Here is a 25,554-nt window from a genome sequence, read left to right as displayed (position 1 = left end):
TTACAGTGTGTGTGTCATGTAAGTGTGTTTATTACTTCTCATTGTATGTATGCATGCATGCATGCATGCATGCATGCATGCATGTATGTATGTATGTATGTATGCATGTATGTATGTATGTATGTATGTGTGTGTGTTTTCACGCATATGTGTGCTTGACTGCCTGATTGTGTGTGTGTGTGCCTGTGTGTGTGTGTGGTGTGAACAGCTGCTCCAGGTTAATTAGTGCAGAAAATTATTACGTTATGTGGATGAGGTTAAACGTGTTGGAGGCAGGTGAGGTTGTGACGCCTGCAGCTGCAGATGAGAGGAAATCAGACCGAATCAAAGGGCCAGGAGAAACCTGCGTGCTTTGTTTCATGGCCTTACAACACAACAGCGACCTTCTTTGGGCATGCAGGAGCAGTCGCTTACATCCGGTTCTGGCTCGGCTATAGATAAAGTCTGCACATGCGTCGTATTCACACGGATTAGTCTGGTGGGCCAAGTGTGTGTTGTAAGTGCCGTACGCCACGCTGAAAACACTTCAATACCCAGGGGCCTGGCACAGATGCGTGCGGTGTGATTATTGTCCGAAGTGCGACTGATGTGGGTCACATGGGAATACAGTACAGTATATTCACAAATCCTCATTGAGGTGACCAGTCTGGCCCGTCAATAACGTTGTGTTGAGAGATTTTGTTGGTTAAGGAGAGGGCGTAGGTGTATGGATCTGTGGAGAGGGATGTGATGGTGGTGTTTGGGCCGGTAACCTTGTCTGAGACCTTTAGACTTTCAACAGCTAATGCCTAGGCTTTAGCTCAGAGGGTTAACACGGTTTTGAGGCACACAGACTACACAGATCATATACACATGTTTAGAGGAGGGTTACCTGTTCGGGCTGGTTGGCATTGGACAGCGGGATGACCATCCAGATAATGTTGAGGTTGTTGAGGGCAGCGCTGGTGGAGAAGGAGCAGGGCAAGATGGCCGCCTGGCCGCGGGCTACCTGGATGCTGCTCTGGGTCACTGTGACATCCAACGCCCTCACGCTCACTACAGAGAAAAACATACAGAGAGATTTAGTGGGTGGATAGAAACATTTCCCGTAAACATTTACTGTGGATAGAGACATTTTCTGTATCTGAAATATTTAACAGAAAGTCATACTCGAAAGCATTTAAATGCTTTTGATATAGCCTAAAATTAAGGTTAACTCATTTAGACTAAATGATCACTGAAATCCCTGCTCTTGGAGTTATTGGTGAATCGTGGGCAGAAAGTAGGGCTGCATGATGTTCTCCACTCTCCCTTCAAGAAAGTGTTTCTCAAATCTCCTATGGTTGAAGAGTAGAGTTCCAGCATATTGTACCTTTAAATGGATATGCAGTATATTTCAAACCAAAAGGTCACGTTTAATCTAATGGTACAAAGTCATACCCAACCCCATCTCAACATTTCCATCTGCACAGCAAAATAAAGACAAAGTAATATCGAAGCTACTCTTTTGAATTGTTCTCCGCAGCTAAACATCTTAATTTGAAATATCACATTAAAATATTTACTAACTAAATACATACAAGAAACGCAAGAATACTAATGACTACATCATGTGTACTGTTCCCATCCCTCTATAGGCCAACAAAGCGTCAATACAGGACTAAGATTGAATCGTACTACACCAGCTCCGACGCTCGTCGGATGTGGCAGGGCTTGCAAATTATTACAGAGTACAAAGGGAAGCACAGCCACGAGCTGCCCAGTCATACGAGCCTACCAGACAAGCTAAACAACTTCAATGCTCGCTTCGAGGCAAGTAACACTGAAGCATGCATGAGAGCATCAGCTGTTCTGGATGACTGTGTGATCACGCTCTCGGTAGCCAGGCTTGTAAGTAAGCATTTCACTTTAAGGTCTACACCTGTTGTATTCGGCGCATGTGACAAATAACATTTGAATTGATTTGATTTGAATAAGACCTTTAAACAGGTCAACATTCACAAGGCGGATTACCAGGACGTGTACACCGAGCATGCGCTGACCAACTGGCAAGTGTCTTCACTGACAATTTCAACCTGTCCCTGACTGAGTCTGTAATACCAACATGTTTCAAGCAGACCATCATAGTCCCTGTGCCCAAGAACACCAAGGTAATCTGCCAAAATGACTACCGACCGGTAGCACTCACGTCTGTAGACATGAAGGGCTTTGAAAGGCTGGTCATGGCTCACATCAACACCATTATCCCAGATACCTTAGACCCACTCCAATTTGCATACCACCCCAACAGATCCACAGATGATGTAATCTCTATTGCACTCCACACTGCACTCCACACTGCCCTTCCCACCTGGACAAAAGGAACACCTGGGGGAAAAAAATATTTGATCCCCTGCTGATTTTGTACGTTTACCCACTGACAAAGAAAGGATCAGTCTATAATTTTAATGGTAGGTTTATTTGAACAGTGAGAGACAGAATAACAACAAAAATATCCAGAAAAACGCATGCCAGAAATGTTATAAATTGATTTGCAGTTTAATGAGTGAAATAAGTATTTGACCCCCTCTCAATCAGAAAGATTTTTGTGGACAGGTGTCTTTTATACAGGTAACGAGCTCAGATTAGGAGCACACTCTTAAAGGGTGTGCTCCTAACCGCAGTTTGTTACCTGTAAAAAAAGACACCTGTCCACAGAAGCAATCAATCAATCAGATCCCAAACTCTCCACCATGGCCAAGACCAAAGAGCTCTTCAAGAATGTCAGGGACAAGATTGTAGACCTACACAAGGCTGGAATGGGCTACAAAACGTTCGTCAAGCAGCTTGGTGAGAAGGTGACAACATTTGGTGCGATTATTCGCAAATGAAAGAAACACAAAAGAACTGTCCATATCCCTCGGCCTAGGGCTCCATGCAAGATCTTACCTCGTGGAGTTGCAATGATCATGAGAAGGGTGAGGAATCAGCCCAGAACTACACGGGAGGATCTTGTCAATGATCTCACGGCAGCTGGGACCATAGTCACCAAGAAAACAATTGGTAACACACTACGCCGTGAAGGACTGAAATCCTGCAGCGCCCGCAAGGTCCCCCTGCTCAAGAATACATATACATGCCCGTCTGAAGTTTGCCAATGAACATCTGAATGACTCAGAGGACAACTGGTGAAAGTGTTGTGGTCAGATGAGACCAAAATGGAGCTCTTTGACATCAACTCTCCACCGTCAAACATGGAGGTGGAAACATTATGCTTTGGGGGTGTTTTTCTGCTAAGGGGACAGGACAACTTCACCGCATCAAAGGGACGATGGACGGGGCCATGTACCGTCAAATCTTGGGTGAGAACCTCCTTCCCTCAGCCAGGGCATTGAAAATGGGTCGTGGATGGGTATTCCAGCATGACAATGAACCAAAACACACGGCCAAGGCAACAAAGGAGTGGCTCAAGAAGAAGCACATTAAGGTCCTGGAGTGGCCTAGCCAGTCTCCAGACCATAATACCATAGAAAATCTGTGGAGGGAGCTAAAAGTTCGAGTTGCCAAACGTCAGCCTTGAAACCTTAATGACTTGGAGAAGATCTGCATAGAGGAGTGCATAGAGGAGTGGGACAAAATCCCTCCTGAGATGTGTGCAAACCTGGTGGCCAACTACAAGAAACGTCTGACGTCTGTGATTGCCAACAAGGGTTTTTCCACCAAGTACTAAGTTATGTTTTGCAGAGGGGTCAAATACTTATTTCCCTCATTAAAATGCAAATCATTTTCTAACATTTTTGACATGCGTTTTTCTGGATTTTTTTGTTGTTATTCTGTCTCTCACTGTTCAAATAAACCTACTATTAAACTTATAGACTGATCATTTCTTTGTCTGTGGGCAAACGTACAAAATCAGCAGGGGATCAAATACTTTTTTCCCCCACTGTATGTGAGAATGCTATTCATTGACTACAGCTCAGCATTCAACACCATAGTGCCCTCAAAGCTCATCACTAAGCTAAGGTCCCTGGGACTATACACCTCCCTCTGCAAATGGATCCTGGACCTTCTGACGGGCCGCCCCCAGGTGGTAAGGGTAGGTAACAACACATCTGCCATGCTGATCCTCAACACAGTGGCCCCTCAGGGGTGAGTGCTCAGTCCCCTCCTGTACTCCCTGTTCACCCATGACTGCATGGCCAAGCACAACTGCAATAGGCCTGATCACTGACAACGATGAGACAGCCTATAGGGAGGAGGTCAGAGACCTGGCAATGTGGTGCCAGGATAACCTCCCCCTCAACATGATCAAGACAAAGGAGATGATTGTGAACTACAGAAAAAGGAGGACCGAGCACGCGCCCATTCTCACCGAAGGGGCTGTAGTGGAGCAGGATGAGAGCTTCAAGTTCCTTGGTGTCCACATCACCAACAAACTATCATGATCCAAACACACCAAGACAAAGCCTATTCCCCCTCAGGAGACTGAAAAGATATAGCATGGATCCACAGATCCTCAAAAGGTTCTACAGCTGCACCATCGAGAGCATGCTGACTGGTTGCATCACCGCCTGGTATGGCAACTGCTCGGCCTCTGACCGCAAGGCACTACAGGGGGTAGTGCGTACCGCCCAGTACATCACTGGGGCCAAGCTTCCAGACATCCAGGACCTCTATACCAGGCGGTGTCAGAGGAAGGCCCAAAAATTGCCAAAGACTCTAGCCACCCTAGTCATAGACTGTTCTCTCTGCTACTGCACGGCAAGCGGTACCTGGAGTGCCAAGTCTAGGTCCAAAAGGCTTCTTAACAGCTTCTACCCCCAAGCCATTAGACTGAACAGCTAATCAAATGGCTACTCGGACTATTTGCATTGTCTCCACCCCACCCCCCATTTTACACTGCTGCTAGTCTCTGTTTATTATCCCTGCATAGTCACTTTACCTCTACCTACATGTACATATTACCTCAATTACCTCAACGAGTGCCCCCGTACAATGACTCTGTACGGGTTCCCCCTGTATATAGCCTCGCTACTGTTATTTTATTGTTGCTCCTTAATTATTATTATTTGTATTTTTTTTTACTTCAGTTTATTTGAGTAAATACCTTAACACTTTTTTTGTTAAAACTGCATTGTTGGTTAAGGGCTTGTAAGCAAGCATTTCACTGTAACGTCTACACCTGTTGTATTCGGCGCATATGACAAATACAATTTGATCTTGCTATCTATACTAACAGTAGGATTGGTTTGGAAGAACATGTCTAATACTGATAAGGTGCTATCATCCCAAATGAACCAATCGTTATCCTGTTTATATGTCATGAAATAGATAGATGGGGGGAAAGGATATACAACAACCTATTTCTGGAACCACTAAACATATTAAAGCCTCAATTGGGTTACACCCTACCGTAAAATGCATCCATCTATGTTCAACGCCCAGTGGGAGTAATCTTATCTGAACATAGTGAGGAACACAATGCCCATAATCAACTTAAAGAAATTAGGCATGTCCTGAGTCCTTGTCTGCCATAATGCAGGATGATGATACTGACATAAACCAATGATATAGGTAGGAGTATGCATGTAGCCAGCTGTCACGTTATTATCACTGACACATTGCTCGTTGCTCCTTCCTTGTCTGACTAAAACCACTTCCTACGCGTTGTTCCGCTGGCAAGCACACTTCAGCCCGCAGCCCAAGCTCCAGAAGGAGAGAAACAGGAGAATCTCAGTGAGCGCGTCTTGAGAGATAGTGTACCACACAGGCTAGCAACAGAGTTTTAAAGGCCCAGTGCAGTCAAAAGTGTTTTTTCTTGGTTTTGTATCATATTGTACATCTGCTGAAACTAACACTGTGAAAGTGTGAAAACATTATATCAGTGTTATTTCCTGATAGTTGTTGGTTGAAAATACAATCTACACAAGATGTTATAATCAGCAGGTTTTGCATGAGGGAGTTTTTCTTGCCTGGTGCCAACACCAGGCGGTATAGGTTTTAATAGACCAATAACAAAGAGAGTTCCAAACCGCTTTGCCAATAATAACTCGTTTTCAGATCTCCCCTCCCCACTCAGACCAGTCCCAGACAGTCCTGGTGAAATTCTTGCTTAAGAAATATTTGTTTGCTAAAAAGCTATTTTTGTTTATTTTTGACCATTTGAATGGAAAACTATTACAGTAATGTACTAAATTGTTAACCAGAAATGATTTCATATTTAGATAAAAACGTCTGCATTGGGCCTTTGAATCCAATGGGTGTGTAAATGAAACCCTTCTCTGCGATGACATAAGCTATATTAAGATGTTGTGGCTACTGCCACTAAATTGCTCTCAAGCTTTGCTTCTACTTTACAACGTGGTTGTCAGGAGGCTATTATTGGAGACTTTTTCAAAGCCATGGAGGTCCCATTTCAATGGAACAACAAACCTCTGAACCCAAACAACCAAACTGGATTCTAGTAGAATTTGTTTTCTTTCAAATACTTTAGCTGCACTTAGTGAGCTAGCCTGGTGCAAAGGAGCCAACAATATTGTCCCAAAAGTGCAAACCCAACCCATCTTGCACTCCAGGCAGCCTCAATCAAATGCTCAAAGTATTTCAACGATTTCAAATAATATCTGAACCCAGGTCTGTTCTGAACCCAAACGACATGATGTACATACTTTTTTTTAAACTTGCTCAACTCTATATCGTAGCTATAGCAGTGCAAAGAAAGGAAGTAGCGCGAGAAGAAAAAGGCCCTTGAGGCAAAATGGAAGGCACAAACGCTTATCTCCCCAAACTCCTCCAAGGCTGCAGCTTTCTGCCCTGAACAGCTGGAGTCTCCTTTTCAAAACACTGGATTACGGGACAAGTGCTCAAGAGCCTAAGCCCTCGTGACTGCAGAATGCACCATACTCAAATCTTACTGCCTGGAGTGATGTATGCACATGGCCTGGCCATCCCTTGGGGACAGACAAAGCATTGGGGAAATTGAGTGTTATTTGAGTTGCTAGATGGCCATTATCTCTCGCCAAAGGAAGGCAAAGTGATCGGCTGGCATGCCTGATAGTGTTGCAGTGCTTAACCTGTTGGTGGAAAAGTGAAATGGTCATATCCAGGACTGTAAAATGGTATACCAAAACTTGAGTACTTAATGGTTGATAATGGACTACTAAAAGTACTTAGTGGTATGTCTTAAAATGTAATGGGCTGATGATGAGTCAGAACAGCCCCAGCATACCTGCCAGAATACACCCCCACACCCATTCCCCCGCCATCCTTAGATAAGAGACCATCTAAGGAGAAATGTAAAGAACCACCTGAAAAAAATAGAATTTTATAGTTTGGAAATGGATCCTGTAGGCCCATTTTATTAAGCCCTCATAAGGTCACCAGAATGTGAAAATGTATGTGAATGTTTGTTTCAAAAACGACATGAATAATCAGTTGACCACTTCACACGTGTTTGTTTTTTATGTATCTCTTTTCTGTGAGAGAGAGCGCTGCACCAGACCTACTGTTTCCACGTAATTTCAACCCAAAAATTCTATGTGATGACATTGAATCAATGTGGAAAACTGATTGGATTTGCAAAAAGTAATCGTAAGAATTTGTATTTATTTTTTCACACAACATTTAACCTAAATCTACTGACATGGTGACATTTGTTGTTGATTTCACTTTGAATTCACGTTAGTTGATGTCAGTGCCCAGTGGGGAAGCTCCAAAAGGCTCGGAAATAAATGCTCATGCGTAAATAAAACTGTCCACAGAAAGAGTAAGGGAACCGTCCTTTTATGAAAAAGCATTGGTGTACATGTTGAATTGCTCAACCGAGTCTTGTAGTTTGGAGTTGAACCACTCACGCTTGAGTCCTAAGTACTTTACCTCGATGTGCTCCCCCTCTCTCGGCTTATGTAGGACAGTGTGTAATGCTAATGAGCTAAAATGTCACACCCATTTTGTTTACCCCACTCGTCCCATGATTTTTTAATAGACATCCTGTCTTCCATTCCACCACTAAAGCCACGGAGCCAGCCTGGAAGGATGTGGAGGACACCACTACTACCGTTAACTGGACTTTACTATGCACTACCCCTCTTCACTGGAGGCCGACTGTACTTTATATATATGTTCATTCAGTGACAGTGGGAGGGAGGCTGTGTTTGTGTTCCTAGGGAACTCTAATGGAAAAAGGCACCTTAGGCAGTCCTAAAAGAGCCTGCAGCGAGCAGCTCGCTTAAAACAGCTTTCTCCTTTCATCCAGGAGCCGTGTGTTAAAAGTTCCTGTTTATTAATGCATGGGAACCATACCACTGAGAGTAGATCTGTCTCTCTGTCTCTCTCTTACACACACAGTGGTTAAATGATGTGAGAATGTCCTCCTAGGATCACAAGTCCACAAGGAGTCATTGGATCAGAGTTGATTAAGACATGACAACAGGCTTCTATTGTGCACCAGTGCCCTTGATGCCTATAGGAAGCCTGCCATGCTACAAATGAGCATAGGGGGCAGAATTGAAAGCATGTAATTCTCTCTCTGTGTGCAGCTCTCCACGCCATCACAGTAGCACCTCTGTCTGTGCGAGCCAGCCTCACTCTAAAGTCCTCTACTCCCAGCCGACTCATTTGCATCCCAGGCCCGTGCTTTTACTCATGTCTTTCTTTTATTCATGTCGCTACTTTTATTTCTGTTTCAAACAGATGCCCTGATGCTCTGATCTACTGCTGCTGGGCTGGCTGGCGAACACTGCGGCTGTAACATCACTGGGTGGCCTGAGGCTAAAACAAACACTCTGCACTCGAGGATGGAGGAAAGATCTGACCTCATCACACAGCTGGGAAACATAGTCCCTTTTTGATTCATTTATGAAACGCAGTCCCTTTTGGGATGTCTTTACCAGCATGGCAAAAATGAGTGCTATTCTAATTCTCCTGAAAGGAAGGAGAGATGTGCATAAGTATGTGAATGGCAGCACGTTGCTTGTGTAGGGTACATCCCTATCTTCCCAATACTTTCTCACATATACACCAATTCCGAATTCATACACACTCCCAGTGGCCTTGCCATGACTGTTGAACCTCTGGACAGCAACAGAACGACAGCAACCAGACCAAAGCATTCCTAAAGACAAAAAAAGTCAGTATGAGACAGAAATATGGAGCCACACACAAACAGAGGGTTATTTGTCCCTGGCTTTATTGGGGCCCCAGGGGCTTCACAGCGTGGTGCTTTCACACAGAGAGCCTGTGATCTGTGAGAGCCCCGCAAGGCCCTACCATGTGAAACTCAGGTGGTAGCTGGGCCCAGCTGCTTCTTGGCAACTATCAAAATGACTCCGCTCAAAGCATTGCAGAGAGGGGCAAAAAACACAAGAGTTCTCTGAAATGGCACTCTTCTAACAAGCAACACTGTTTGCTTCGTCTCTGCTTTAGCTAACGTCTTTCAAACCTTTTCACTGGTCCTTTTCTGGCTAACCTTTAAGATGTCCTCTATATAAAGGAACTTCTCCATGAATGGACTACAACTACCCATCTTGTCCCTGATTTTGAAACCTGTTAATTCCTCATCATAGAATTCCTCCACAGTAAAGTGGCATAAATGTTTGACATGAAAAACAATGTTCTAGAAGCTGTTTTGAGGCTGTTTCTGAGGAACATACAGCTCCTTGCATGATGTGGAGAACAGAACAGTGTCGGGATGAGACTCAAGCCTCTGAAGCCACCTGAGGGACTACATTGAAGAGACAAATTCATATTTTAACAAGGTGTCCCCATAGCTTCTGCACACAACCTCGGCTGGGTTGTAGCAAAACAGCTTAGCCTAGCCTAGTGTCTTCAGTCTGCCCTGCAAAACATCATTGCTGATTGGCTGGGGATTTCAGCTGGTCACCGGATGATGTCAGCTGTCTGCCAGAACTTTTCACATGACTGTCCAGGCCTAATCCAGCTGCCCCTCTCTTCCCGCTGAGCCCAGCCCAATGAAAGAACCATAAACCCTCTCCACCCTCCCCCGCCCGGCCCTGGCCCGCGTGAACCCCAGCCACAGCCATCCCCCTTACCAGCCCACATACTGCCTGCCCTATCCTGCTCCACGCTGAAGCAGCCTGCTCAACATAGCTTAGGGTAATACTGCCCTACACTGCTACTGTAAACACTGTCACTGCCCCATATTACCTCACCTTACACTGCAGTACAACTACTACTACTCAGCAGTAAGACCAAATGACCAACCAGTCCTTAACACAGACACTCCGCTCCACCTACACTGAAAGTAGCCCGCTCCACAGTAGCCCACACGCTAATACACACCACTGTGCTAGCCCTCACAGGACTGAGAAGGCTATCTTCCCCAGTCTCCACACAGGTCAGAGAAAACAGGCAGTGGTGGTTGGTGAGAAAGTGCTGGTAGCCATGCACAGGATAGAACTGAAGCATCACTGCAGTTAAACGTAGCCTACTAGTGCAGGACTCGACCATGATGTCCCCTTTCACTGATATTATTGACAATCAGTGACAAGAGGAGCATTTGTGAGCGATGTTGTTTATGTGTAAACACAAGCCCGGGTGGAACGAGACAGAGCTCTCTCCAAACTGTACAGTCTCTCCCAGGGGACTGCATCCAGCCAGCCACTCTGTCCTGGTCTTTCTCAGCACTCCAGGCCTGTGTGACTGTGAACACAAGAGCCTTGCAGCGAGGGACAGTGAGTGACCAGCGACAGTGTGTGAGCAGAACGTTTAAGTAGGCCAGGGCCCCTCATGGCCGGATTAACCCCAGCTAGCTAGCGCTGGAAAAGAAGAAGGCTAAAGCTGCAGACAGATGGCTCGGTCACCCGCAGATGCAGCCTGGCCAGAGAGTGTCTGCGGCTTTACACACACAGCAGTAGGCCAGTGCTACTTAGCACTACTGTTGACACTGGGAGCGCAACTTGGACAGAGCACAGCCACACATTGTCTGTGTGCATGAGCATTATTACCTTGACTACGTTGCTTTTGTGCAGTGGTACAGTGTACAGTTATCACTATAAGACCACCACATTTGTCACCAATCTTCAGCCCCACCTACAGAAGGCAAACAGGGTAGAGTAGTACATACTGTAATACAGCTAATACATACAACATATAAAACAATAGGCCTACATACAACCACTGTATCAGAACAGTGAGGCAACCCAACAACAGAAAAACAAACGTGTTGGTGCCTTGCGCTCCTGGGTCTCTAGAGAGGCCATGCCTTGAACAAGCACAGCATTATCCTAGCAGCTAGCAGTGGTCAGCACGGCTTTTGCGTCATCTGTGACGTGACTAAAGTAGCTCCGTCTCCTCCTCCAATGGCTGGTCGGTATAAGGACTTCCCTATATCACTGCCAAGCCAACCACTCCAGGACTGGGGCTTCTGCCATTGGTAACTGATAGGGCCTCCCCTCCACACTGTCTGTCTGCAGGACAGGACAGGTAAGCCACTTCTTCTCGACTCTTGGCCTGGCATGCCCTCACACCACCTGCAGATAAGGGGCTATTCCTTCCTTGCTGCCTGACCTGCAGGTAAACCCTCCCTCCCTTTCTGGCTGGCCTCCATACTGCCTGAAGATAATAGCCCCTCTTGTAAAAGACCTCTCGTCTCTCCCTCTCACTGCCTCCGATAAAGAGCTCTGCCTGCCTGGGATGGCACAGCACTGGCTGTCTGTCTGCAGGTGAGTTGATCAGTAGTGCTCAAGTTGTTAGAACCAACAGAATTGATCGGCATCTTACATTAACTCTTCGATGAACTCAATCTCAACTCCTGCTTATTTTATGCATTGTAACAGCACATTCATGGACTAGTCAAGCCTAGCATGCATGTCGAAGTTGTTTCTCTTAACTTCCATGACGGGTAAACTGCTAGTGATCTAGCTACTAGACACCTGAAACAATGGCATAAGATACATGAGTAAGACAAGAGGAAACTACTGTATAAGTCAGGAGGAGTAGCTATCTGATCCCCACGCTCTGTCAAACGGGGGAAAAATGTAAGTGATTGTTAGACAGAGCCTGTGAATGCACTAGATGTCAAAAGCAGGACAGAGGGGGGAAGTTGGGGAGAAAATGCCTGTAACGAAGGTCGCAGCTTTTTATTATTTTGAGAGAAAAATAAATTGACTGAGTGACAGAGAAATTGACTGAGAGAATGGAAAAGAGGCTGAGAGTGTACAGGACAAGATCAGAAGAGAGTCAGAGGACTGAAAAGTGCACAGGTACTGTTGGTCAGACAAGGGCAACGCCACCAACCAAATAATCTGACAATGGACATTACCATTTAATCCCAACGGTCATCACTATTCAACCCCAGAGAGGAAATCACCGGCCCTGTTCAGATACTATTACAATGCCTTCTCCGTTCATTCGTTCATTGAGGTAACAACCCACTCATCTGACTTGACTCAACTAGTCAAAGTAATTTGGTATTGTAGTAACCTCGCTCAATTACATCAGATCAGTGATCATTTCAAGGTAGGTAGCAGGTAGAAAGCAAAAGGCTGTCTGCGTCTCTGACTGCCATCTAGTCCTCTGATTAAATGTACAGAGTGCAAAGGTCATCAAATCAAATCAAATGAATTGGTCACATCCAAGTATTTAGCAGATGTTATTGCGGGTGTAGTGAAATGCTTGTGTTCCTAGCTCCAACAGTGCAGTAGCATCTAACAATTCACAACAATACACACAAATCTAAAAGTAAAGAATGGAATTAAGAAATATATAAATAGTAGGATGAATAATGTCAGAGTGGCATTGACTAAATACAGTAGAATTGTCAAGCGCAGGAGAGCAGAGATGTCAATGTAGCGTTTCTTTTAATAGGCAAATCCAAAAAAACGGTACAGGCACAATCACCAAAAAAAAAATACCCAAGACAATGAGAACTCACAGTTACTCACGGAAGGAGAATAAACCAACGCTCCTTACTAATATAAACACACGTGAATAAACTGAGGAAAGCCTCCACAAGCAACATGATGATAATCCCGCACAAACCTAAGCGGGGAAACAGGGGTAAACATACACACAGGAATTACAGCAAATGAAAACCAGGTGTGCATGAACCAAAGACAAAACAAACGGAAAAAGAAAAATGGATCGGTGATGGCTAGTAGGCCGGCGACGCCGACCGCCGAGTACCGCCCGAACAAGGAGAGGAACCACCTTCGGTGGAAGTCGTGACAAGAATAGAATACAGTATATACATTTAAGATTAGTAAAGCAGTACGTAAACATTATTAAAGTGACTAGTGTTCCATTATTAAAATGGCCATTGATTCCATGTCTATGTATAGAGGGCAGTAGCCACTAAGGTGCAGGGTTGAGTAGCAGGGTGGTAGCCGGCTAGTGATGGCTATTTAAGATAAAAACAGCTTCTAAGTCTCTCGGTCCCCGCTTTGATGCACCTGTACTGACCTCGCCTTCTGGATGATAGCGGGGTGAACAGGTCGTGGCTTGGGTGGTTGATGTCCTTGATGATCTTTTTGGCCTTCCTGTAGTTGTCCTGGAGGGCAGGCAGTGTGCCCCCGGTGATGCATTGGTCAGACCGTACCACCCTCTGGAGAGCCCTGCGCTTGCGGGCGGTGCAGTTGCCGTACCAGGCACTGATACAGCCTGACAGTATGCTCTCAATTGTGCATCTGTAAAAGTTTCTGAGGGTCTTAGGGGGCCAAGACAATTTTTTTCAGCCTCCTGAAGTTGAAGAGGCACTGTTGCGCCTTCTTCACCACACTGTCTGTGTGGGTGGACCAATTCAGATTGTCAGTGATGTGTACGACGAGGAACTTGAAACTTTCCACCTTCTCCACTGCGGTCCAGTCGATGTGGATAGGGGGCGTGCTCCCTCTGTTGTTTCCTGAAGTCCACGATCAGCTCCTTTATTTTGTTGACGTTGAGGGAGAGGTTATTTTCCTGGCACCACTCCGCCAGGGCCCTCACCTCCTCCCTGTAGGCTGTCTCGTTATTGTTGGTAATCAGGCCTACTACTGTTGTGTCGTCTGCAAACTTGATGATTGAGTTGGAGGCGTGCGTGGCCAGGCAGTTATGGGTGAACAGGGAGTACAGGAAAGGGCTGAGCACGCACCCTTGTGGGGACCCTGTGTTGAGGATCAGCACAGTGGAGGTGCTGTTTCCTACCTTCACCACCTGGGGTCAGACTGTCAGGAAGTCCAGGACCCAGTTGCACAGGGCGGGGTTCAGACCCAGGGCCCCAAGCTTAATGATGAGCTTGGAGGGTACTACGGTGTTGAAGGCTGAGCTATAGTCAATGAACAGCAATCTGACGTAGGTATTCTTCTTGTCCAGATGGGATAGGGCAGTGTGCAGTGCGATGGTGATTGCATCGTCTGTGAATCTATTGTGGCGGTAAACAAATTGAAGTGGGTCTAGGGCGTCAGGTAAGGTAGAGGTGATATGATCCTTAAACAGCCTCTCAAAGCTACAGGGCGAAGAGTAATTTAGTTCAGATAGCTTTGCTTTCTTGGGTACAGGAACGATGATGGACATCTTGAAGCAAGTGGGGACAGCAGACTGGAATAGGGAGAGATTGAATATGTCCGTAAACACTCCAGCCAGCTGGTCTGCGCATGCTCTGAGAACGCGGCTATGGATGCCATCTGGGCCGGCAGCCTTGTGAGGGTTAACATGCTTAAATGTCTTACTCACGTCGGCCACGGAGAATGAGAGCCCACAGTCCTTGGGAGCGGGCCGCATCGGTGGCACTATGTTATCCTCAAAGCGAACGAAGAAGGTGTTTAGCTTGTCTGGGAGTAAAACGTCGGAGACCGCGACTTGGCTGGTTTTCCCTTTGTAATCCATGAATGTCTGTAGACCTTGCCACATACATCTTGTGTCTGAGCCGTTGAGTTGCGACTCCACTTTGTCTCTGTACTGACGTTATGCCAGTTTGATTTCCTTACTGAGGGAATAACTACACTGTTTTTATTCAACCATATTCCCAGTCACCTTGTCGTAGTTAAATGCGGTGGTTCGCGCTTTCTGTTTTGCGCGAATGCTGCCATCTGTCCACGGTTTCTGGTTCGGGTAGGTTTTAATAGTCACCAAGGGAACTATATCCCTTATACACTTCCTGATGAACTTAGTCACCGGGTCCGTGTAACTGTCAATGTTATTCTCGGCTACCCAGAACATATCCCAGTCCGCGTGATCAAAACAATCTTGAAGCATGGATTCAGATTCGTCAGACCAGCGTTGAATAGACCTTAGCACGGGTACTACCTGTTTGAGTTTCTGCCTATAGGAAGGGAGGTGCTAAATGGAGTCGGGATCTGATTTGCCGAAGAGAGGGCGATATTAGAGTAACTGAGGATTAATTAGAAACATCGTTTGACTCGTTTGGACGAACTTTACATGTAACTTTTTGGATTCGTTTGTATGCATGTTGAACGAGTGGATTACTGAGATCATTGGCGCCAACTAAACAGACTTTTTTGGATATAAAAAAGGACTTTATCAAACAAAACGACCATTCATTGTGTAGCTGGGACCCTTGGGATTGCAAACAGAGGAAGATCTTCAAAAGGTAAGTGATTTATTTAATCGCTATTTGTGATTTTGTGACGCCTGTGCTGGTTGAAAAAGTATTTTGGTGTGGGGCGCTGTCCTCAGATAATCACATGGTATGCTTTCGCCGTAAAGCCTTTTTGAAATCTGGCACCATCCCTATGGTGAAGCATGGTGGTGGCAGCATTATGCCTTGGGGATGTTTTTCAGCGGCAGGGACTGGGAGACTAGTCAGGATTGAGGGAAAGATGAACGGACCAAAGTACAGAGAGATCCTTGATGAAAACCTGCTCCATAGCACTCAGGACCTCAGACTGGGGCGAAGGTTCACCTTCCAACAGGACAATGACATAGCCAAGACAGTGCAGGAGTGGCTTTGGGACAAGTCTCTCAATGTCCTTGATTGGCCCGGCCAGATCCCGGACTTGATCACGATCGAACATCTCTGGAGAGACCTGAAAATAGCTGTGCAGCGACGCTCCCCATAGAACCTGACAGAGCTTGAGAGGATCTGCAGAGAAAAATGGGACAAACCCCCCAAATACAGGTGTGCCAAGCTTGTAGCGTCATACCCAAGAAGACTCGAGGCTGTAATCACTGCCAGCCAAAGGTGTGTCACGCTGGTATAAATGATTCGGGAGGCAGATCTCGTCCCGTTGTTGCGAGCCTCCAAGTAGGAGGGAGGTGCAGGAATCAGGAGCAGGAGAGCAAGGAAGTCCCAATGGCACAAACGTTTATTAAAGCAGTCCCACTCAACAACAACATGGGGGAAAACACGCTCAAAACGAAGTCGCCACACTCAGGGAAAGTAATGCAACACACGGAGGAGAAACCTCTACTCCTAAACAAATATCTAAACGGTAACACTACCGAAAGAAAAGAAAACCCCTTGGTACAGACACGCACCCCTAACATAGTAACACATACAAACAATCCCGCACAAAGACTAGCAGGCAGTGGAGGTAAATAAACCCACCGAAATCAACTAAATGAAACACAGGTGTGACAAAACAAACAGACACAAACGAAAAGGAAAAATGCTAGTAGGCCGGCGACGACGACCGCCGAGCACCGCCCGAACAGGGAGAGGAGCCACCTTCGGTGGACGTCGTGACACCCGTGTGTTAATCATTTTGCGCGAGTGTTATTTATTCGAGGAACTCCTCGCTCTTTTGTTTTGGGTTTCTACCCTGTGTTTTGTTACGTGTTTGTTTGGTCTTCGTTCCCGTGCCTTTACACGGTACGCCGTAATTTGGGCTTAATAAAAACCAAAACACGTACACAAAACACAGGGTTGAAACCCTAACAAAAGAGCGAGGAGAACCTCGAATAAATTCACACGTGCACAATGATTATCACACAGGATGAGACCCGTAATCATCTGCGCAATCCACAAGGGCACGAACGCCCAAAACACAGGGCACAGGTACTCACACGCATCAACGCACATTGTAACAATAATCGACAGCACCATGGTGAACAAAGGGCACATATATAAATCAAATGTATTTGTCACATACACATGGTTAGCAGGTGTTAATGCAAGTGTAGCGAAACGCTTGTGCTTCTAGTTCCGACCATGCAGTAATATCTAACAAGTAATCTACCAATTCCACAACAACTACCTTTTACACACAAGTGTAAAGGAATGAATACGAATATGTACATAAAAATATATAAATGAGTGATGGCCGAACGGCATAGGCAAGATGCAGTAGATGGTATAGAGTACAGTATATACATGAGATGAGTATTGTAGGGTACGAAAACATATAAAGCGGCATTGTTTAAGGTGGCTAGTGATACATTACATCAGGATGGCAAGATGCAGTAGATGGTATAGCGTACAGTATATACATATGAGATGAATAATGTAGGTTATGTAAACATTACCTAATATAAATAATATAAAGTGGCTAGTGATAAATTGATTACATCAATTTTCCCATTATTAAAGTGGCTTGAGTTGAGTCAGTATGTTGGCAGCAGCCACTCAATGTTGGTGATGGCTGTTTAACAGTTTGATGGCCTTGAGATAGAAGCTGTTTTTCAGTCTCTCGGTTCCAGCTTTGATGCACCTGTACTGACCTCGCCTTCTGGATGTTAGCGGGGTGAACAGGCAGTGGCTCGGGTGGTTGCTGTCCTTGATGATCTTTTTGGCCTTCCTGTGACATCGGGTGGTGTAGGTGTCCTGGAGGGCAGGTAATTTGCACCCTGTGATGCGTTGTGCAGACCTCACTACCCTCTGGAGAGCCTTCCGATTATGGGCGGAGCAGCTGCCTTACCAGGCGGTGATACAGCCCGACAGGATGCTCTCGATTGTGCATCTAAAAGTTTTTGAGTGTTTTTGGTGGCAAGCCGAATTTCTTCAGCCTCCTGAGGTTGAAGAGGCGCTGCTGTGCCTTCTTCACCACGCTGTCTGTGTGGGTGGACCATTTCAGTTTGTCCGTGATGTGTACGCCGAGGAACTTAAAACTCTCTACCCTCTCCACTACTGTCCTGTCAATATAGTGTCGTGGACGAATCAGAATTAGTTGGGTAACAAAGATAATTAAGATGTTTTATTAGTATAATATGCTTATTTGAGGTACTTGTCATTAGAAAGTGTCCATTGGACTCTGGTGTCTTTTCAGTTGCATGTCTACCTTAGCTGGGGCTCAGACACTTGGGGCCCAGAGAGGGGAGAGGTCAGATTTGCCGTCATGGGAATGTGTCTTTACTTATTCTTAAACCATGTGAAGGGATGGCGTGATTAATGGGGAACCAATGACTTGTCTCCACAATGTCTGTGAGCAAGTCACTCCCTCCTTTTCTTTATTGTGGGGAGGATTATGGCAGTAAATGGACCCTTGTATGTCCTCTCTTAGATCTCGCACTTATCCTGTGATAATATATGGCCTAGAGACTCACTCCCCAGTGAGCCTGTCCAGGAGTAGGGTCAAGAGGGGGTTTGCTTGAGATGGGAGTATCTAGAGTTGACAATTGATATATGCCATTGGATGAAATTGTGTTTTTGTTCTATACCATACCAGGGAGGGACGGTTCTAAGGAGACCAGATACTGGGCTATACCATTAATCCTGTTGACATAGCAGGTACTGTCTGATGTGTTTTATGGATATCTGTCATACAAAACCTAACCTTTGTGAACTGTTACAAAGTATCTGTGGTTTGTCAATGTACGTTGAAGGGGGTGTATTGTTGCTATAAAAGATCTCTGTAGCCATTGTGTCATTACCTCATTCAATGATTCATTCGAGAGAGTGCATTATTGGGGATCAAGTATTTTTGCAAAAGTATCTTAAGTATTAAAGATGTAGTTTAACTCGGACTGGTGTGTTTGTAACTCTCCTCATTTGGTAATGCAGAAATTAGCCACCACAGTAGATAGGGGGCTGGTCCCTCTGCTGTTTCCTGAAGTCAATGATCATCTCTTTTGTTTTGTTGACATTGAGTGCGAGGTTATTTTCCTGACACCACACTCCGAGGGCCCCCACCTCCTCCCTGTAGGCCGTCTCGTCGTTGTTGGTAATCAAGCCTACCACTGTAGTGTTGTCTGCAAACTATACAAATACAATCGGTGGGAATAGGGGCCAGGTGTGCCCAATGAAAGTTCCAGAGGGATCCGTGACAAGGTGTTTCAACAAAGTACAGAGTAAAGGGTCTGAAAACTTATGTAAATGTAATATTTCATGTCTAACACCCTGTTTTAGCTTCGTCATTATGGAGTATTGTGTGTAGATTGATGAGGGGGAAAAATGATTTAATCCATTTTAGAATAAGGATGTAATGTAACAAAATGTGGAAAAAGACAAGGGCTCTGAATACTTTCAGAATGCACTTTATATAGTACATATAACGGGCAATGTACAGTATATGATCGCTACTTGATGGAAGTTATGGTGATTTTTCAGTAGCATATTGTGAAATAATAATGAAATAAAACAAAATCATTAAAAGCTTTAAAAGAACCTGTAACCAAACCTGTATAGCATAAGAAAAGCCAATATACAAAATAAATAGACACACATTGTAATCCAGATGCATGCCTGGATAAGAAATGGCATAATCAATATAATGAATGTAGTTATGACTATAGCCTGGTGGGTGCTGATATAATCTATATAATGAATGTACTTGTGACTGCAGCCTGGTAGGGGACCATATTATTTTTCAACCAAACTGTCACAGTTGTGCCACCAATATAATCTGTTCAGTGATTTGTAAAGTCTCTAACGATTTGTAGAGGTGGGAAAAAGCCCACCTCAAAGAAAGAACTTAGGGTGGGAAACAATAGTGGCGCGAAGCCAAAAAGAGTTGATCATTAACATAAAGAGGAGTAACTATGTATGTGATGTAAAGATGAAACTGTATAAAAGGAGTGTGCTGAGGCTGGGAAAAACAGTTGATCCATGGACCAGCTCGGCTTGTTACCTTGTAATAAAGTCTACTTTGAATTCACAAGTTCCGGTATCTGAGAAATATTATTGGACCAATATTTCTACGACATGAGTGCATAGTGTATGTACAGCAAGTGATGTTAGATTGAGGCCTGGCTTTCCCTTTGCAGTAATCCAGACTTGTCATCTCCCGTCTGGATTACTGCAACTCGCTGTTGGCTGGGCTCCCTGCCTGTGCCATTAAACCCCTACAACTCATCCAGAACGCCGCAGCCCGTCTGGTGTTCAACCTTCCCAAGTTCTCTCACGTCACCCCGCTCCTCCGCTCTCTCCACTGGCTTCCAGTTGAAGCTCGCATCCGCTACAAGACCATGGTGCTTGCCTACGTAGCCGTGAGGGGAACGGCACCTCCGTACCTTCAGGCTCTGATCAGTCCCTACACCCAAACGAGGGCACTGCGCTCATCCACCTCTGGCCTGCTGGCTCCCCTACCTCTGAGGAAGCACAGTTCCCGCTCAGCCCAGTCAAAACTGTTCACTGCTCTGGCACCCCTATGGTGGAACAAGCTCCCTCACGACGCCAGGACAGCGGAGTCAATCACCACCTTCCTGAGACACCTGAAACCCCACCTCTTTAAGGAATACCTGGGATAGGATAAAGTAATCCTTCTAACCCCCCCCCCCCCAAAAGATTTAGATGCACTATTGTAAAGTGGTTGTTCCACTGGATATCATAAGGTGAATGCACCAATTTGTAAGTCGCTCTGGATAAGAGCGTCTGCTAAATGACTTAAATGTAAATGTAATGTTACCATGAGGAGGTTTTTAAGGTTTTTAGCACCCTACCTGCTCTGGGGTTCTGCAGGCCAAATGCTGCCTCAGCAAACGGCTCAGGGAAATTTTCTCATTCCACACGCTGGTCAAAATTTGCATTCCTTTCCCTCCAGTATTCAGCAATATGCAGGGATGAAAATCAACACAAATAAGCTGACTCGGCTATCTCTCTGACTGCACTGGTTGTTACTCTAAGTACAGGGAAACTACCAACACTTTCTTTGGATATTTTCTAAAACATACCCACCAGAAATGAGTTAGCCTGTTAGCCTACAACCCAAACTGAATGAGAAAACACTGTATGGAGCCAACACAGAAAGTAGACGTCCAATTCCCGGGTACATCATAAACCACTCACTCACTGGCACACTCACTGGCACACAATTTCCTGCGTCTGACTGTCTATTATGTTCAGTGTATAGCCTTCTATTAGAGGAGGAAAATGCTTCCTGTTATGACGCTAGCTAATGAGTGTTGGCCACTATGTGCTTTGCTCTGCATGAACATGACAAGTTGTGCAGTGGAGTAGTATGGGCTTTTGTCAGTGGGTGACCTCTGCAGTCGGTAACAGGCGTGCAGCACAGGGTTGTGGAGCCCTATGCCAAGCACATCTGCTCCGGAGCCTGTGGCAAGGCCATATGGCTGGCAAGCACTCCTCAACCGCATAAGAGACAGAGGGGGGGGGGGGGGGGGTAGAGGGGGGAGACGAGAGGGGAAGAGAGGGGGGAAGGGGGTGAAGAGAGAGCGAGAGAGAGAATGAGAGAGAGGAAACAGGAACCTGAGTAACCTGTATTCACTTTGAAATAGACAAACGCTCCTCCAATTTCCTGTAATTTGTAGCCCAGATGAATCAAAGGTTGTCTAAATTACATCTACTGTACCCACCTGCCCACCCAACCATCCCCCCTCAAAGGACCCTATGCACATACATTAGAACAATCCATTTAGAAGGAGAAAAAAAAATAGAGTGTGTATCGACCTTTATGTTCGCCATTTATTTTGACTATATTTTTGAAGTGCAGTTCTATCAATGGTGGTGTGTGTAACCATTCCTCCCTCTGTAGCCCCAGGGCTCACGATGAAGACGCTGCCGAGATCAATAAGCAGCCGCCGCTGTCGAGGATGGGCAGTGAGGGCTGGATAAACGCAGGCTCATCTCCATCGATCCGCCCCAAGGTGGATGAGCGGAGTGAGGGACGGAGGATTCAGATCCACTGAGGGTCTGGATCTCACTGACAGGCAGAAAGACGGGGCTGAGCAGGAAGATCATTCAAGACTGACGTCGGAAAATGCCTTCAAAACCCACCACTATGGGCAACAGTGAGCACTATTTTGCTAGGGCATTGTGGATGGGGATGGTGGATGGGCGTAATCCCATGAGTCTGGATCAGAAGGTTGCATATTCAATCCCAGTGTGTTTACCCTATCCCAAACCTTAACCACGTGTAATGAGAGCCTAAACTTAACCCTCAACTCCAGAATTTGAGTTTGGAGAAATGGGACAATACAGAGCAACCCAGGGTGTCAAAAACACTTTGAAATTTGATGTCTGGAGAAAAGTGGATAAACGTCTAATTCTGCAGTGAGATTGTGAGAGCTTGTTGGACTGAGAGCTTGGGGGTTGGGGATGAGGGAGACGAGAGACGGGTGGCTAGGAATGCTGATGTAGGGCCCTGGGGGTCCCAGAAAGCAGGATCTGGCTCTTAAACCTCCCTACCCAGCATTCATAGCCTCCACAGGTAGTTAGCTTATCACCTGCCAAACGCACCTGTCAGAGCTGACAGAATCCCATTATATAGGCCCCTATTAGGCCAGGCACCAAGCCCTCCAAGCCCTCCACCAGAGTTGGGGCTACTATTTCACCCACCTTTTGAAGGAAAATCTATAGTGAGCGAGCAGCTATGCTTCGCTGATATTATCAATGTGGCTTCAATCCAATCTGGGGATTAAATGTTGAAGGCGTGATATGTTACACCCTTTTACACAAGTACAAGACCTGTGCTGCTACAAATCATGCATATGTTTCAATAGATATAAACAGCACTGTGGTGGGATATTAAAGTCAGAGGGCTCTATGACCACTCATAAGATGTCTATGACACTTTATAACTGCACCGCATTGATGGTTGACCGTAAGATGACCAAGCCAGTTACTGTGTTAGCTGTGCCTGCTAACACTGCTGTGGCTGACTGTGCTCTCAACAAGTCTCAACAAATCCTTTTGTTTTCATCTCCTTCAAATCACACAGTCTTCAATAATCACTTGAGCTATTCACACTCATCTCCTGCAGGAGTGAAAGCATTCATACTGTAATTACCATACACACAGTCACTCTCCACATTCTATTTCTGTCTCGTATGCCAGAGAGAACAAACGCAATCGCTTAAAAAATGTATATAGCAGGGTACCCCAACTGGGGGTGGTTTTATTTGGCCCCCAAAGTTCTGAGCCCAATAATTTTGGGGGATATTTGTTCATTGTTGGACATAAAAAACTAAAAACACCAGGAAATCAGCTATTTTGGAAATATGTTCCCAAGTATTCCCACGCCTAATAGAGAGACACGTGATATTATACAAACGTAAGCAAGGTTTGAAATGATTTAGTTTTAGTTAAATATCATATCTGTTTGGGCTTTGTGCGGTCTACAAATCATGTTCCGGCCCCCCGACCATACGCTCAAGAAAAAAATTATCTAGTTAATGATCCCTGGTCTATAGGATATCAAGGACGTAGCCTCTTCAGTAGCAAGTCTGAGTATCAACGTTGAGGATTCAGTCCAAATTCATTCATTTACCATTTCCCCTCATTTATTTATCTAATGGAAATCCATAGCGTTGGAAATGAAAAAATAACTGCAGATGTAAGACTTTATAATGTTGACTGAACTATAAAAAGGGTTATGTTCAATACCTTCAGTTTTTGGACGGATTAAAAAGAGTAGATTCAGGAAGTGTGATACTTTCACATGAAATATGGAGGTAAAAAGTGAAGGGCCCATCATCCTGAAGATATGATGACATAACGGAGGAGATATGAGATGTGAAGGCTACATGCCAGGTGATATATGAGGGTGGGGTGAATAGGGGAGTGCTTTCACCACCTGATGATAGGTGGAATCAATATAGGTAAGAGACAAGCCTGGGGTGCAGCAGACTATATGAGAGTCCTTATATCCTGTTGGCTGGATCCCCAGCAGGTCAGAAGGATGACTCCTACAATCAAATGAACATACATAGTGATACATTGTGGTTATAGAAGGATACACTTCTTCAAATATAAATTGTATATGATCGAATTTGATATAACCACAATATAATCTAGAAGGAGACCCTAGAGAGTGAGGGAGTGAGAGAAAGGAGGGAGCGGAGGATAGATAACATAGGTGAAGTGGGGGTGAAATGCAAGTTAGCATGCAACCTAAGCCCAATAAGAAAAGCGCTCTACTAAGCAGCAAGTTGAGGAGGGAGTGAAAGAGGGCAAAGAAGAAGAAGACGACACAGGGGACAGAACTCCTGAGGGCTAGGTAAGACATGAAGGGAGGTGAGGAAGGGGGGATAAAGCCTTAGGATGAAAAGTACAGAACACCTGAGAGCTTTGAATTCAGGAGTCAACTGAAAGATTTAGAAAACCTCCAGGAGTACTGTAGTCGTTTTACACAGAATGGTAGGAAATGGGGAACTTACTAATAAAATGTTGACAACTGCATACTAACACCTACTTCAACCTCTTCACTTACAACAACCAAGCAATGTAGCTAGCTAGCAATAGGTATTCTATGTAACAGTGAACAGCAGCACTGTGACATTTCATATTATCTTTCCCTGGGGATTTTGATACAGACAAAATGTCATCTAGACCCTATGGCTTTGTGAGAGAAAATTAAGAAATAACACTCAAACATTTATTGATTCATTAATTGACCAATTCTATTGACTGATAAGGTATTTCATTACAAAAGGCGCGTTAATGGGTTCACTAATTCCAATACAGATTGTTGATTTTCAATCAAATTGTCTGCTTGAGGACATTGCTAACGAATGTGAGATTACATCTCCAATAGCTCCAGGATAATGAGTGTGTTACTATTACTGCGGTAACATTTTAACCCAGGCAATGAGAGCTTTTCATCAGGTGGACATTTGTATTCAAATGAATAGCATCAAAAGCAAGCTGCATATTTAATGAGGGGAGAGGGGAGTGGTTGTCGTCATCCTACCTTCAAAGACTACGACACTCTCCGGCAGCTCAGTCACTATAAACACAGACCATTAAAAAGTGCTATAAATTTAGCGGGCTATAGTAGTATAGACTATAGTGCTGTTTACATCGGTCAGTTTACTGTGAACCCCCGTATTTCCTATACTGCTTTTGGGGAGCTTGAGGACAGTGATGTGTGATTGCATGGCATGTCAAAAACACTAATAAATAAATGAGTGATTACTTCCCTTTGTGAAGTGCTACTGCCTTGTTTTTGAATATTGATGTAGGTAAATCCATTCATGCAACGCAGTCTCGTGGATATTGCAGCTTTTCCATGGCGAAAGCTCTCAGAGCAGGTATGCACGTAAAAAAAACATGTTTTAAAGCTACCCATGTTATGAAATGTTATAGTTCATGTGTCTATGCAACGAAGTCGGCACATAAAAACACGACTTGTGATTTGATGTTCCATGTCCGCTGTCTATTTGTGGAATGGATGGAGGACTGGAGTCACAGGACATTTCATTGGATTTTTTTTCAACGTTCTATCTCCAACCAAAAATCAGAACAGATTGCTATTGACAAAACATTATTGATTTTGTCCATTCCCTAAGGTCTTCATCCTTCTAGCGTGA

General features: G+C 45.0%; 1 protein-coding gene across 2 annotated transcripts in view; it reads right to left on the bottom strand.

Moving 5' to 3' along the window:
* Positions 1–25,554, bottom strand: part of LOC115163123 (immunoglobulin superfamily member 11) — a 97,952-nt gene that overhangs the window by 11,764 nt on the left and 60,634 nt on the right. For both annotated transcript variants that reach the window (XM_029714752.1, XM_029714753.1), the window contains one exon: positions 872–1,035. In XM_029714752.1, coding sequence (XP_029570612.1) covers positions 872–1,035 — 164 coding nt within the window. The remainder of the gene's footprint in view (positions 1–871; positions 1,036–25,554) is intronic.

This window comes from Salmo trutta, chromosome 26 (genome assembly GCF_901001165.1).
Source record: "Salmo trutta chromosome 26, fSalTru1.1, whole genome shotgun sequence".
Classification (NCBI taxonomy): Eukaryota; Metazoa; Chordata; class Actinopteri; order Salmoniformes; family Salmonidae; genus Salmo; species Salmo trutta.
Note: the sequence above shows the minus strand (reverse complement) of the source record. Positions and strands in the feature narration are given on the sequence as shown.